The sequence below is a fragment of the Desarmillaria tabescens genome, assembly GCF_030435595.1.
Source record: "Desarmillaria tabescens strain CCBAS 213 chromosome Unknown EV420scaffold_54, whole genome shotgun sequence".
In the NCBI taxonomy this organism is placed as follows: domain Eukaryota; kingdom Fungi; phylum Basidiomycota; class Agaricomycetes; order Agaricales; family Physalacriaceae; genus Desarmillaria; species Desarmillaria tabescens.
Window position 1 is genome coordinate 93401 of NW_026848353.1, and position 15747 is coordinate 109147.

Consider the following 15747-nt stretch of genomic DNA (forward strand, 5'->3'; position numbering starts at 1 on the left):
GCCATATGGCCCAATCCAATGGCCAGAATGGCCATCGATTGAACTATGGGACTCGCTTTCAACCCCTATCCTCATTGGGGAAGAATACTGAACAGTCTCAGTGGAAGAAGAAGAAGGCAGCGAAACTCCCGCCAACACCTCTAGCGAGGACGAAGCCATCCATGTCTTTGGCGTTGAATTTCAGCACTGAAGACATCTTCAATACGAAGAAACCTGGGGGAGACTGGACCAAACCACACCTGCCATCTGAGGTGTTTTGGACCATGTCTCTAGACCCCGAACTGAGAGAGAGTGTCCTCTCTCTCTCAAGATATAGGGGTGCATCACACCCTAAGGAAAAGGATGAAGGAATGAATATGGAACGCCTCAAGAAAGAGAAACAATGTTTCAGGTGTGGACACACTGGACATCAGCAGAAGGATTGCAAATGTGATCACGAAGGGAGCGGTTCACCAAAAACTCTGAACAGAGGAGGACCCACTTCGCACGGTGCCAACAAATGGGATTCGCGGAAGGACAATGCCTTTGCTGTGGATTCCCCAGACATGTTAGACAGGACACAAATGTCCGTCCGACAGATCCAAGTGATGCTCTGCTTGAAAAAGTAGAGCAAACCCCTCCTCAACTATCGTCGTGGAGGAAAAGGCATTGACAAAGGACTAGGCAGTCTGCCTAGGTCAACCAGAACCAGTACTGTTTCAATAACAAAGAAGAAGGAGTCGATGACAGACTAGGCAAATTCGCCCTTGTACACCAGGACTCAAATTTTTTTCAAGGTAAACATCTACTCAATAAATTTGTACTGAAATTATGTATGTAGGTACTCCTACGGACAACTTTTGTCATATGAATATGGGCAATAAATCCCTTTTGCTGCGGTTACACAGGGAAGGAGAAAACCTTTAAAAACAATATCATCCATGATCCCAGAGTTTAAAGGCACTCTAACATTCGGATTGCTCGTCTGAATAAAAAGACTCATGAAGTGTAGGAGTAATGCTCAAACTCTACAAACCCCTGTTCAACAGTAACCGACACTCTGCTCGTGACTGTTAAACAGGTGGTAATGAGGAAAGGCGACTCACCCATGATGTCTTTATAACAAGGACAAACTCCACCAGAGGAAAACTCAAATCAAGGTTCACCAAGGTGGAGGAACCTGTCGAAGTGTAGGAGTAATGTCTTGGACCCACCACCTCTCCAGGCTTAGGGGAAGACAACTCATCTGCAGGAACCTTTATTGTGATCTATGACTATGGATGAACCCTCACACCGCTGTGCTGCTACAGACACATTGTGCATCCAAAGTGGCAAACCCGAAGAGCCATAGGCTCTATATCACTATCAACACGCTGTGCATCGATAGTAATGAATCAACAAGAGGAATAGGGGATAGCCCCTCGGCCAAAAAGACCAAAAATCTCCAGGACCTAACCAGCTCAGGATATAATCCTGAACGACTAGGATCTGACCTGATAACTGTCTGATGGAAGGAAAGTCTCAATCGACCTACCAAGATGAAGGAATGTGCTGAAGCATAGGAGCAACATCTCAAGAAGATGACTCTCTCACACAAACCCTCATCGTGAGACATATGAGATGAACCCTCAAGGACAGGATGGCCCCAGGATGTGAAAACTGGGTGGCCCATCAGGAATTAGTAGATCAATTGATCAGCAAGATCAATGATCAGGGCCCTGATCAAAGGATCGAGGGCTCAGGAAACCCATCCATGCGAGTTGGAATTCACCAAGAATGGACTGGAAATTCCAGCCAGCCTACCAAGGTGGAGAGACCGACCTCTACCCTAGGAAGCACTGGATTGCCAGGGAAGAGCCAATCAACCTTAAAAAGGGTTGATGGCTGGGACTAGGACCAAACCAATCCCAAAAGGAAACCCATCCATGCGAGTTGGAATTCACTAAGACAAACTGGTATCGGAGAAGGAACCCATCCATGCTGGTAGGCTAGCCCAAGTGAAGAAACTAATGAAGCGTAGGAGCACTGACTCAACGTCATCCACCATAATGTCAAAAAGAGGCAACTCCCCCATTGGATCTTCACAGCAAAAGCATACCAGACGAATGGAGCTGATTAATCTGTGATCAAAGGATCAATGATCAGGACCACAATCAATGGATCAGATCAAGGGCCCAAAAATAGGACAACCATCTTCTAACGAGTCATGCTTCTTAAGAAGCTGACTGTGGCGTATCCAGTGGAGTATGAGAGTGAAGTCACATACAACGGGGCCCCTCTTATATACTAACATAGCCAATCCGGAAGTAGAAGCAACGACCAACCTTGGATCCAACTCCCAGGTGACCAGAAGACGACGACAAGAAGTACTGAAAAATGAACACCAACTTGCCACCAAGTTGGTGCTCATTTTCTGAGACTCTTCACTGGGAATGAGTAGCCTTAACGGCTAAAATCCCAGAGAAGCCGTCCCAAGGGACGGTGATGCCTAGACACAGAGGGAAACTTTGGGATGCAACCGAGAGACCCCTTTGTCTAAGAAGAAGCCGGGGACAGTGGACATAGTATGGAAAAAGCAGGTAGCTGAAGACCCTCAGGAATCCCTCCCACCTTGAGCTGCCAATTCAAGGGTACGACCCAGGGTGCAGAGCTCTGGGGCGAGGCAACTGTGTGCCACTCTACCTGCCTAGTACCGTCAGGATCAAGACAACATTGTGTCAGGGCATGATGCCGCAAGAGGAGGTTGCAAGGCATGGTGACAAGCATCCCCCGACCAGTCAGGACTGAAGGAACTCAATCACCCACAAGGATCAAGCAGGCCGAACAGGGAAGAGAGGCTCCCTCTCCCATAACTTCCAACCAGTTATGGAAAGGGTACATATCCCCCTTGAAGAAATCACTAACAAGGAGGACACGTACAGTTACTGACAGAGTTTATGGGACTCTAAAAAACCCGGACTGTGCGGGCCATCCCCAAGTAGAAAAGACCTTAGTAGTGCAAGCGAACAGGCAGGAAGCTAAGTAACTGCAGAAGACCAAAGGGCCACAAATCCTGCAGCGAACAGCAACAGGGGAAAGTCCCTGATGCTGAAAGAGGGAAACCTCGAGTACTCATCGGAGGAGTACCCTTTGGACCAGCGACACCAAGAATCCTATACACCCATGTGGACATGAAGGGCCATGCACCTCAGATCAGAGGCCGCAAAACCCACTTATAAATGGATACACCTTTGACAGGCAGGAAAGCTAGGCGATTAATGCACAGCCTAAACAACCTACCGATGAAGGGAATCCACCACAATCCTATCCTGACCAATTGACAGTGGACCCGCAAAATGTGAAAATCAGAACTCACGTATGAAGTGGTCTATACCCCGCTGTCACCAATTAGCATGGATAGTACTCAAGAAAGAGGGAGTTATTGGCCATAATAACTATCTTGAATGGATCATACCACTGCTGAATAGGTGCAGTACCAAAGGATTTGAGATTGTGATCAGACATCCCAATCTTCTGCATTCCAAACCCCCCCATGATGGAGAGACTGACCTCCACCATGGGGTCCATGTTACTAATCAGCGACAAGTTCACAGATAATCATGCCCATGACACCACCTTCTACTCTTATAAGAGAGGGGATGGTGAGGGCACCATTACGGATGATAAATCCCTTTCGTTCAAAAATACAGGGAAGGAAGAAAACCTTTAAAAATCAATTGATATTGCCCACATAGCTTGCCCTGTTGAGATGCAATGACAGGCATGACCATAACTTATAGAAGGAGAAGATGATCAATACCACCCACACAAGAGTTGGAGTGGTATGCGACCAACAAGTTGACACTGTCGACAGACGATAAATCCCTTTCATCACAATCAACAGGAGAAGGATAAAACCTTCGCAAAAAATCACTAAAACAGAGTTGTTGGACCCTGTATACACAGGTACTGCCAACCCCTTTTGCTGAGAGATACGAGGCTACGGAAGCCATACAACTGAACATCAAAATGGGAACATTCTCGGGAACCTGGAACGAAGCCCCAATATAATATGGGCAACAACCCAGAGTCTGACGATGCCCATTACTCCCCTCACCATAGCCATGTCTCTATGGCATTTGAAATGCTGAAAGACATAGGCTATTACAAGAAGTATACCTGGGAATTATATGCCATAATAATTGCCTAGGAGAACAACAGAGCCATTACTCAAGCTAGCATTCGAGCAACACCTAGGATTGAACAGGAGGAGTCTCTGAGAAGTAAATCCTCAGGGAGCTGGTTCTCCCCTTGAGGACTTCTTCAACAAACTATGTCTCTATTCAAGACTAGCAATGCTCAAAGAATGATTGTGATAAATACCCACAACAGTAACCGACACTTTGCTCGTGACTGTTAACCACCTAAACCAGAGTTATTGGACCCTGCCTGTACAGGTACCACTGCCAATCCCTTTTGCCAGGACATGCGAGGCTATGGAAGCCACACAACCAATATACCAGAAATCTATCGAGATTTTGACTAGAGGAGTGAACCTCGAAAAATCAACGAGAACCACCTCATTCATTAAAAAGATCGTTGACTGAGAACAGTCAATATTACTAATCAGCAACAAATTCGCAGATAGTCGTGCTCACGGCACCACCTTCTACCCTTATAAGGGAGAGGATGGTGAGGACACCAACAAGAAAATTTATCTCCAAGAAATCACCTCACTTAACCCAGCGATTGCGAGAGTCTCCAGTATCGAAGCCACCCAACAAGTGTGACTGATACTGATATGAGATAAGCCTTGTTCAATCCAAGTTAAGGATCGATGATCTAAGGCCACGAATTACCTCCTGAGAACTACCTCATCAAAGATCGCTAGCTGAGAACAGCCCAAAAGGCCAGGCCAGGACGTCACCCCTGGATGGGATAGAACCAACTGATCTTGATCTAAAGATCAAGGATCAGGGCCACGATCAATACTGATGCAAAGGCTAAAAAGGAGAATAACCTCCTATATCAAAGATCGCTGCATAAGAACATGCAAACAGTACTAATCAGTGGTGTTGCTTTCAATAGTGAAACCACAGATTACTTCGCAGAAGCAAAGGCTTCTCAAATCCATATCTACCCCAACTATCCACCACAGATCTGGACTAAAGACATGAGACTGAAATCAAACAAGAAGGCAGAATCCTTGTAATCGACGTCAAGAAGACATGCCCAGGACTACCAGCCTAGTTGCCAGAATGAAGAACCAAAGACGAACAAGGAAGCAGAATCCTTGTAATCGGCTTTGAATAAACATTTCGCACACAAGGCATGGATACCAAATATCAGGAATAAGGTTGGAACAAGGATGCCAATACCCTACAGACTACCGAGACACCCTCAGTAGCGACCCTCATGGAATTCTTCCATGAAACACTCATCAAAACGAGCTCTTAACATCATGCTTGCCATCCCAAACGACGAAGAAGGAGTTCCACCTGAAAGTGGACTCTAACAAAAGCGCAAAGAGTGCCACAAGCAGGGATCGAGACCACCCATCATGGTATGATGGGTGCCTCCATCGCCACCATATCAAGACAGAACACCAAACTATGGTTTGAAAAGTTCTATGAAAATCCTGAACCAAGAATCATCGGGAAACAGAACCATCGGTTGGAAGACGATCATGATTTGCAACACTTGAAGCAGCAGAGGAATAATGCCATATCATCTCCTGGCTCTTCAAGGATTGAAAACCCGACAAGTCATTTCACCGAATGGCTACAAAGGTTTATTTACTGCCCAAAAAAGTTGGCAGTAACTTTAGCAGAAGGACTTCATGAAACCCACCAACCGGCAGCAGGCTCTGTCCAACAGGAAACCTATAACATTCTGACCAAACATCGACAGCCAAGTTGCAACTAAGGTGACATGGTTAGACACCAACTCATGTTCAACAAGCTGGACTCTTTGAGGTCCTCACAAAAGAAACAGCTAGAAGCATATGAACAGCGGTTATTGGTGGAATGGAGAAATCCACAATTCGATTCAATAAGTCCATCTGAACTTATTGAAGAAGTGGAAGGACCCAACGGGGTGCCTTCAAAGCCATTAAACGACAAAAGACGTTCTTGGCATCCAGAGTAACGAAGGAATTCACCTCCAAGAGATCACCTCACTTAACCAAGTGATTATAAGAGTCTCCAATATTGAAGTCACTCAACGAGTGTGACTGATACTGATATGAGACAAGCCTTGTTCAAATCCAGGTTAAGGATTGATGATCTAAGGTTATGAATTGCCTTCTGAAAGCTACTGCTATGCCTTCAGTAGCCATGCTGGTGGAAACACTCCATCAAACCCATGAACAGGCAAAACTCGCCCTAATCAGGGCAACAGAAACAATGAGATGACCGTATGGAAGAATACGAGATAAAAGAGATTCTACAGGATAGACAAACTGCCATATGACAAGGGAACAAAAACAGAAAGGAAATCTGATAGAAGAGGCTACTTGGATACCACACAGCCAACTGGCTAATGCAGGAGAACTTGTTCTGGAGTGAGAACAACGTCTAGCGGTGCTATGCCAAGAAAGCCCCTCTATGGAAGAAGAAGACAACTCATCCGTGACAACTTCACGAACTGAGAACTCAACTTTCTTCCCGAATTCCCTGGGTCCAGCTTGTAGCACAGCTGCATCCAAACATTCAACACCCCCTCTATCGAGCACTGAATGGAAAGGCAAATCTGACACTGACTCAGTCGGGATGACCGAGTCTTAGTCAGGGGGTAATGTCATGAATTCACCCCTATTTTTTGCCTTATCTTATCTTATCAGATCTTATCGCACCAACTTGTCATTTGACTCTCGTCATCATTCCTCGTACCTGACCTGTATCATTCATGACTCGCTTGGTCACATGCCCACACCGCATTACCGGACCACATCACTGACTCTGTCATGGGCTCCACTACCAAACATCGTAGAAGGCAGCACCATACGGATGCTGTTCTTCTTACTTGCAGGAGTGCTTCTCATGTGGTCATGCTCACACTGCATCACTGGAGCATTGCCACAACACAACCATCAGTCTCATCTGATAGGTCCCTGAACATACCTCTCACACGCATGATCTGTTTGATGGCCCATAGGTCCGATCACACTCTATGGGCCTGACCCTCCTTCACCCAATCACACTTCTTTAGGTCGACTCCGATCACATCCTAGGATGGACAAGCCACCATGTATGCTCCTCAGAAGATCGCACTCTATGGATGCTAGTCTTCTTACTCACAGGAGGGCTTCTCCTATATCAAGCACCATATGATGCAGAGAACATAGAAGACAGCGCTGCATTGGGACAGCACACACTGAAACACAGGAGCAGTACATACTAGTAAATACCACAATGTATTTAAACGAGCCTTGCTGTGGTCTTACACCCCAGCTTTGGCTAAAGTTATACACTTCTAACTTTTCACACAGAAACTCCCTGTTTCGTGCCTAAGAACTATCATTTCTGACCTAGCGATTGCAACACCCTTCATCACACTGAATCACTGAACGTGAGTGACAGTTTGAAGGTAAAACGTTGTACAATCCAAGTTAGTGTGTTACAACAATAGCTGGCAACTATGCAGATGGTACTCTAAAAAATTACCTGCATGGTCTTTGAGCATAGCACATCCTCCACGGTTTGCCTTGGAAGATCAATGAAGCAGAAACTTCTATGCTAATAACTGCAGCATTTCATTTGCAGCCTCCCCATTCTAAAAAGAAACCATGTCTCCCATACACAGCAGACACCATCAAATGTTTGCTACATCATCTCAATCTTTCCCTGCCTCTTGATGCTGCAGTTGCTGCATGTTTGATGACAACTTTTTACATCACTGCATGATTGAGAGAGTTCACCTTGACCAATCTGGGGTGCTTCAACCCCAGCATCCATTGTAAATGATCCAATGTTTGAAAGGTACCCCTATGTGATCTGATACCTTTTAATACAGCTTATTTACAAAACTACGTCTAGGTCTGTGACCGCAACAATCTCGAACAAACAGTTTTCTTCATTCCCAAAACTAAAACCAGTGCCAATGGCGAAGACGTCTTCTGGGCGATCCAAAGTGGTCTGACTGATTCTGACCACCTCCTTCAGAATCATTTCTTTGTAAATAATCCGCCTTTGGACCAACCTCTGTTCAGTTACATCCACAAAGGAAAGCTATGACCACTGACCAAGTCCGCTTTCCTCGCTCGCTTGCACAAGGCCTTCAAGCAAGCTAAAATCAACCCTTTACAAGGTCATGGCATTCGCATCAGATCAACCTTGGAGTATCTCCTTTGTGGCACCCCATTTGACATCATAAAAACCATAGGACGCTGGAAAACTGATGCTTTTCTACTCTACCTTCGAAAACACACTTAAATCTTAGCACCTTACATGCAATCAATGCCTGCCATTCATGACCGATTTATCCGATACACCATGCCTCCCATTTGCTAGTTCAAATTCATACTATTTTGATCTTGTATCATTTCTCATTCTTCTCTCCTGTTTCCTTGGGAATCCGTGTTTCGGATGCATTCGTTCAGACTCCCTGGTTTCATGGGGAATCTGAATGCAAAAAATCCCTGCAGATCACGTGTTGAATCAGAGAGCACAGCTTTCACCTATACTGCTAGTCTATTATACACACAAATCTACGACAAGTACACAAATAGATGTTCTAAGAATATATGAGGCATGAGTAAAGTCTTAGAACAGGTTTGCATACGAGACAGTGACTGAGTAACATAATGATTTTCTTCTGTTACCTTATCTCACTTCAATGCCTCAAAGATTTGAAGTGCAGACTGAATGACTGAATGCTCGATAAGCTTAGTTTTTGCTACCCACCCACCCACTCTACACCTCGATACCACTATTGACACTACTGTTTGACATACTTGAGTACAGGGGAATCTGAATGCAAAAAATCCCTGCAGATCACACATTGAACTGGAGAGCACAGCTTTCACCCATACTGCTAGTCTATTATACACACAAATCTACGACAAGTCATGATAAGTCCAATGAGATTTTCAGGCAAAGAGAACATATGCATGAGGGAGCCTGGTTGATATGTGAGACAATGGGATGAGGACACAGTCAACAAGGATAAATTGAATGATGATACATGTAGAACAGAGAAAGCCTAAACAAATGAATACAAGAAATGGATAAGAGATGTGTAGAACATGGATGTCTGTGCAGAGCATGCATTCTTTTTAGCCAGAGCAGATGTCTTGCTGACCAGTACAAGAAACGGATGTGAACCTAGATGCACAGTAAATGATAGGTACAAAGAGTGACTGTAGAATCATGCACTGTCTATGATAGATGCTTCATTTACTGCAGCATTGTGATGAGCCTCTGCAAGATGCATGGAATGCAAAAACTTCTGGGAATCAAACTGTGGCATGCCGGATGAGCAAGAGAGCCAAAATAAAACACAAGAAAATACATTACAGCAGTGTCCATCAATGGTCCTACAGAACAAAATAAATGGTAAGACCTTGGTCAGTTTCCATGGTGAAACAGAAATAGTTGATAAGCTATAGCAAGGATATTGGCTAAAGTTAACAGTCATGACAAGAGAGAATGAATGACAAACAGATAGTGAGAGCAAGGAACAGGAAGGATAACAAGAGGCTAGTATGGAAACAGATACTCCAAAGATGTAAAATGAGCAACATGGCCATAAATGACAATCCTCCAGGACTGCAACCTCCTGGAGTGCAGAGCAATGCAATCAAATTAAGAAGGACGTGATCTATCACACCATTGCAACTCTTGTCAAACTCTCAATATAAAGATAGACAAATATACTATCTCACAGTTTCAGAACATGAATACACTTGATTTAAATATACAAACAATATCACTGTATGTACACAACACCAAATGGCATGATGTCCATGGATATGCAAGGATCTGCATATAGACTTTCCATCAGAAAAGCAAAATGAGATGCATCCTCAAGGCAGATCTCATCCACATCATGTAGCACTACATCCATCTGGAAAGTCCCATCCAGAGCAATATGCCTAGGTTGACACTGCCAGCTAACACATGCATCAGATGCTGCAAGGTTATGAGGTGCCCACTGCCAGCATTGTCGGAGGCATACAAAAGTTAAATGCCAAAATGAGAAGACAAGGTGGATTTCATGGAGGCCACCTAAGATTCGGCTGTCATCATAGCATAACCCCATAACCTTGGCACAGCTCTGATAACCAGTCACCTGAGCATATGCAAGCTATCAATCCTGAGGTGGAAGGTGGCCTCTGGATGTGTAGTAAGTTTGTCAGCTGAATAAGAGTATGATTAGTGCCACACAATAAAAAGAAAAAACAAAGAAACAATGCTCACAAAAGTGAACTGAGAGATCCACCAAAGTATGACATATCTGATGCATCATATCAGAAGCAAAGGGAAAGAAATCATTGCTGATGGCAAGATCAAGTGAGGTGAGAAGATCACAACACAAATAGATAGGGAATAACTTGTCCCAATGCAAAAATTGGCTGATGAGCCCAGTGGAAGAGTCAGACATGAATATTTGTTGTATGAAGGCCTCAATGTCCAAACTGCTCATGACAGTAAAAGGATTTCCAATGTGAATGTGTCTACCACAAGGTGTGAACAACAGGTTGAACATTAAGTGATACAAGGATGGCTCTGGCGCATTACAGAGTTCAGTCTTTAAATGTGAACTGAACCCTGACAAGCCTTGCCACAAAGTGACAGTCAGATCATACCCTGGGTCCTCAACATCAGAAGGTATGAACTAGTGGGGGGAATCAGCATATTAATGAAGCAGAGAGGGAAACAAACAAATAATCCCAGCATTCCCAACATCAATAATATTCAAAGAGGACAACTTGGTGCCAGCATGCAACAATCCCTCTATGCTTTGATGCAGAAGACTGCACCAGTGAATAGTGAGATGAAGGACAGGAGGAGGAAGAAGATATGGATAGGGTATATCCATGACAATCCAGATTGTGCACATGTCACATTCAAATATCACAGTGGTAACAGATGGCAAGAAATGTAAAAAAAAAACAGCAAGGATCTAGGTTCCAATTGAGGAAACAGATGGCAGTCACTAACATCAGCATATTGTGTCACAAAAGGAAGATGCAAAGTGCCAACTCAGACTGCAACACAGATAGAGAAGAGCTACTCCCTATTGGACAGCTGCCAATCCATCAGCAGATGAAGTTGGATTCGTCTATGAGAGTATCTGACAGCCAGCACACTCCATAGCCAGCAGACAAATCAGATAATCAACAAAGAAGGTTGATTGAGGTAAGAAAAAATAGTATTTCAGATATCTGCAGGAATTGAATATCTGGATTATACCAAACAGCCTGACAATACAGAGGGGGAACTGATGTCAGGTTCACCTTCTAGAGGGGATGGAAAACACTCCATGACAGATTCAAAATGGAACAACAGGTTAGCATATACTGGGTTGTCGAAGCTCTCCCCAGTGTTAACAACATTGTCATGGTAGATATAATATGGATGAGTCTCTGGATGTGAAGACATCAGTATACTATAGCCAAAAACCATGAGGAATGGTCAGAGATGCACCTTCTACAACAGAGCACAACAACTCTTCCTGTCCAGTGATGGCAGCGTGATTTTCCCAAGATTGAGCAAGACCATCCATACTCTGAAAAGGTGAATGATAGTATGAGTAAGGTACAGCATAGCAAAAGAAGTGAGGGACTCACCAGGTTGTCCACTTTGACAATGTGTATCATGATGCAGGGAGACACAACTCAAACAAGTGATGAATAGCAGTTAACAACAATAGAGGAATATTGGCAAAGTGAAACACAAAATAAGGATGATAGAGAGCGAGATCATAAGTAAACTATGCAACCAATGGTGTAACAAGCAAATAGAGAATAAATGATGTGAATGAGGATAAGGCTATCCCGATATATCAGGAAAAAGCTAAAAGAATCCAAAAGCAGAAACACATGACTAAAACTCAAAGAGCAATCAAACCAGCTCATTGGTCAGATGAATGGAATGAGGAATGTCACTGATGACACATATAATGGTAAGACACAACTGTATCAATGGACAAGGTCTAACCTGACAATGTAGATTCCAGAGTTGAAGGACAACAGTTGGTTTATAGTGACTCATACAAACAAGGTGTCTGTGAGCAAAAGTTTTGTTTGACAATCAAATGTGTTTGCTCAGCGATGATGAACCTAAACTTCTGTTGCAACAGCAAAAACCAAAACTCTAGAGGGGTTCATAGCAAATAGCATGTAGCAGCAATAAAGGCTTCATTGTTGTGCGAGTGTTTCAGTGCACCTCTGTGAGATGAGTTCCTCAAGAATGCAAGTATACACTGTGACTTTTCAGTTAGCAAAGTAGTATCCTTAACAAATAAGCACTAGAAAGCATTGGCTGTAAGCCAGAAAGGGTCTTGATGTATGAGAAGGAATGGAATCCAGTATAACTGGGAATACCAGCAAACTGTGAATGAAGTGGTGGCAATTGACTAATAAATGCCATGGGTGATGTTGGCAGAATTAGAGAAAATGCCGTCAAAGAGAAATACCATTGGCAAGATAACAAATACTGTGATGGCAAAAGACAAAGACTGTAGTCAAGAAACTGGTGGTAAAACAAAGAGAGACTGGCTGGCAGAAATATGAAGAGGAAGCTAGTGGCAGCAAAACCATGACTGATACTGGGTGAGGCTGAGACTAAAACTGGGCTAAGGTTAACTGCAGTAAAATGAAACTGATCCTGATCCTGAGTCTACATGGAGACTATCCTATACTGAAACTGACAGCAAGATAACAAATACCAAGACTGGTGATCCTATACTGAAGCTGAAATTCCATGACAGACACTGCTGGCAGCAATGACAATCTTAATCTGGGTCCACACAGGGATGTAACTGTACTGAGCTGAGCTGGGGTAAAACAATGGTGATGTAGAAAGTGAAAGCTAGTAAAATGATGCTGGCTGGTGAAAGTGAAATGATGCTGATGGAATAAAAGATAAAAGTGAGTTGTGGACATAAAATTTCATGTATTAGTGCAATATGAGCATACACCAATACCGTTAGAAGAAAAGCCATGACAGAGAGTATAACTTGGAGTGACTATGTTGTTATTGTCTGTCTCCTAGTGTGTACAAGAGATAATGATCATAGCAACCTAGTTACTTGTCATTGATAACCTCTGTCTGATAACTACTATTTTCCATGGTGTATACTAGCTTTTATACTATGAGTCCAAAATAAATTTAGAATACTTGAAGCGAGTCCTTAGTAAGTCCATAGTACATAGATTGGTAAGAAATGATATAAAACACATGTTCCCAAGATTCTAAAGTAACAGCACTCATATGGTTTTACCGCATATAGATGAAGTGATTAGCAAGAATGCCACCAATCTCTGGAATTTTGAGCTGCTGTGTTGCTGCCACAAAGTACATTGAAGCAAGTGTACTAAAGTAGATGCTTGTGGCAATCTCTTGATGGTATAACAGCTTTATTAAAGACTGAGAAAAGGTCACAACAGTAGAGCTAATGCCATGGAATTGCTATTTGAGCTGCAGAATTGTGGCTGTACTAGGCAATCAGATGGGATTCTAAATCCATGAGATCAACAATCAGGTGTCTGGCAGAATTAATGAAAGGGGCATGTAATTGATATGGGGTACAAGTGGGGAAGGATAAGTGGCAGCATTAAGCAATATTGCTGGGATTGAAATAGTAGGTTTGTGTGGTGGCTGGAGAATTAAATATCTGGTAAAATCTATGAATTCTGAGCGTATAGAGCTTAGAGGCTCATCAGCGATATAATCAGAAGAGAAGAAGATGAGGTTAGTCCAACCAATATAACTAGCCAGCACACCAACTCACATGAATCAGTATGGGGTGAAACTGATTAGCTGGATCATGGGAGCAGATTCCTGAGGAATCACAATCTACATAGACTTTGAGTGCACAATAAGTGACACATACTACAGTTTAACACAAAAGTTCATATGTTTGCAACAGACACTATACACACCATAGGAAGACAAGCCAGAAGGTATGATACCATTCAGATTGAACAAGCTACAAGATGTTGTTCTACAGATGGCTGCAAACCATCCAGTGATTATCAACTTGGAACTCCACAGAATGCAGAAAGTGTGCATGAACCATGACATATGTATATGTGCCATGAAGTGCAATATTGAACTAACATGACTAAGACAGTTCTATATTGTCAGGGTGACCAAAATTCATGTTGTACCAGAGTAGAGTAGCATACACATTCAGCTGTACAGATGGTGTATTCAATGAAAAAATATATGTATATATGGCCAGAATTTTGAGCTTGTATGTGAAGCAAACTCTGATGTAATATTTGACTGCAAGGCTTATGAAGATATATGGAGAAAGCTGCACTGATATAAGAAGGACCTAAAACAAAAAAGAAAAGAAAAAACATAACAAATGCAGAGAAAAACAGCAAATAAGTTCAACAGGACAAGTCAAAAAAAATTGGAAGAAAATAAAGCTTATACAAGATAGCTTGCAATTTGTCACTCAAAGATGCATCAAAAGTCACAAGTGTCATTATCAGAGCACTAGATAAAGATAAAACAATAGAAGCAAATAATATAGACACTGCAATCAAAATAAAGTTCAAGATAGTGAGAGTAAAAGCTATACATAAGTACATACAACAAATAATGCAAGCTAAGAGTAACTATGCAAACACATTTCAGAGGCAAACAGTATAGGCAACAGAAGTAGATGGGGTATAAAAGATAGGACAAAAAGTTCTCATCAGATGAGATTATGAGCTGCCAACACCTCACGAGAGGGTGTAGAGCCCAAAATGATAACAAAGAGGATGTTTGTCCCAACACGTGGTTAACCATTAAAACAAATCAGCAGGTCTGAAAAGGAAGTGAGATCCTGAATGCTGACAACCATCATAGATCAGAACTAAGACCTTGTGTAGCATGACAAAATCATGAAGAATGAGCAATGTACTGTTGTCCCTAAAGCCCATGAAGCTGGGATAGCCTGAACCAGTGTGAGAGGGAGTTGTCTTCAATGGTTTGCCAAAAGCTTTACTCAAACCCTTCCATTTAGAAGGACTAGAAGGGGCAGAAGGATCTGTAGAACAGGTAAGAGAAGAACATGATAAATCTATCACATGCACATCTTGAATTTTTATTGGTTTTACTGGAGAGATCCTCTATATGAGTGGAAAAGAAGACACCCATATCAGACACACATGTGGACTCGTCATATGTGAGGTCAAGAGTAATAGCTCAAACAGTCTGATCTCAGCACCAGAACTGTTTAAAAGGCTTGATCTGTATGCAATAGATATGCTTGCCACTGTAAATACCTGTATGATCTTGATACCTGCCTGCAAGCAGAATTGATTTAGCAAATTAAAATGAAAAAACATGTAAAAAACATGTACCTTGCACAGCAGAGTTGAAGAGGAGGCATTTAGTCACTATCCCAGGCATAATGCACATGGCTGTATCCAAACTAATACAAGCCCTCCAGTTGTTAAGCAACAAGATTATAGGAGGGATCCTTGCAGGGTTCACATAACAACCATACTGCATAAAATTAAAACACTCTAAGAGTGACCTAAAATGTTACAGGTAATCTTCAATGAATAAATCATAGTGAACAATATAAAGACTGATGTGAGTGAGCTGATCATGAAAATGTCGA

The 15747-nt window shown here is 42.8% G+C and overlaps 4 protein-coding genes across 4 annotated transcripts; 2 read left to right on the plus strand and 2 right to left on the minus strand.

Annotated features, from left to right (window-relative positions):
• Positions 1–5: 5 nt before the first annotated feature.
• Positions 6–608, plus strand: EV420DRAFT_1648798 (uncharacterized protein; the record flags this gene model as incomplete). Its single annotated transcript, XM_060478217.1, has 1 exon — positions 6–608. One exon carries the CDS (start codon positions 6–8, stop codon positions 606–608), a length of 603 nt encoding a protein of 200 aa, XP_060325088.1.
• A 7083-nt stretch (positions 609–7691) lies between these two features.
• Positions 7692–8390, plus strand: EV420DRAFT_1622731 (uncharacterized protein; the record flags this gene model as incomplete). The annotated part of the gene is made up of 3 exons (XM_060475842.1): positions 7692–7820; positions 7995–8132; positions 8205–8390. 3 exons carry the CDS (start codon positions 7692–7694, stop codon positions 8388–8390), a joined length of 453 nt encoding a protein of 150 aa, XP_060325089.1.
• Positions 8391–10244: 1854 nt separating this feature from the next.
• EV420DRAFT_1648799 (uncharacterized protein) lies at positions 10245–11779 on the minus strand (the record flags this gene model as incomplete). Its single annotated transcript, XM_060478218.1, has 5 exons — positions 10245–10315; positions 10377–10794; positions 11481–11545; positions 11607–11688; positions 11750–11779. 5 exons carry the CDS (start codon positions 11777–11779, stop codon positions 10245–10247), a joined length of 666 nt encoding a protein of 221 aa, XP_060325090.1.
• Positions 11780–12874: 1095 nt separating this feature from the next.
• On the minus strand, positions 12875–13185 carry EV420DRAFT_1574274 (uncharacterized protein; the record flags this gene model as incomplete). Its single annotated transcript, XM_060474411.1, has 1 exon — positions 12875–13185. A coding segment is annotated over exon 1 (180 nt), but the record flags the coding sequence as incomplete, so codon positions are not given.
• Between the last annotated feature and the right edge of the window lie 2562 nt (positions 13186–15747).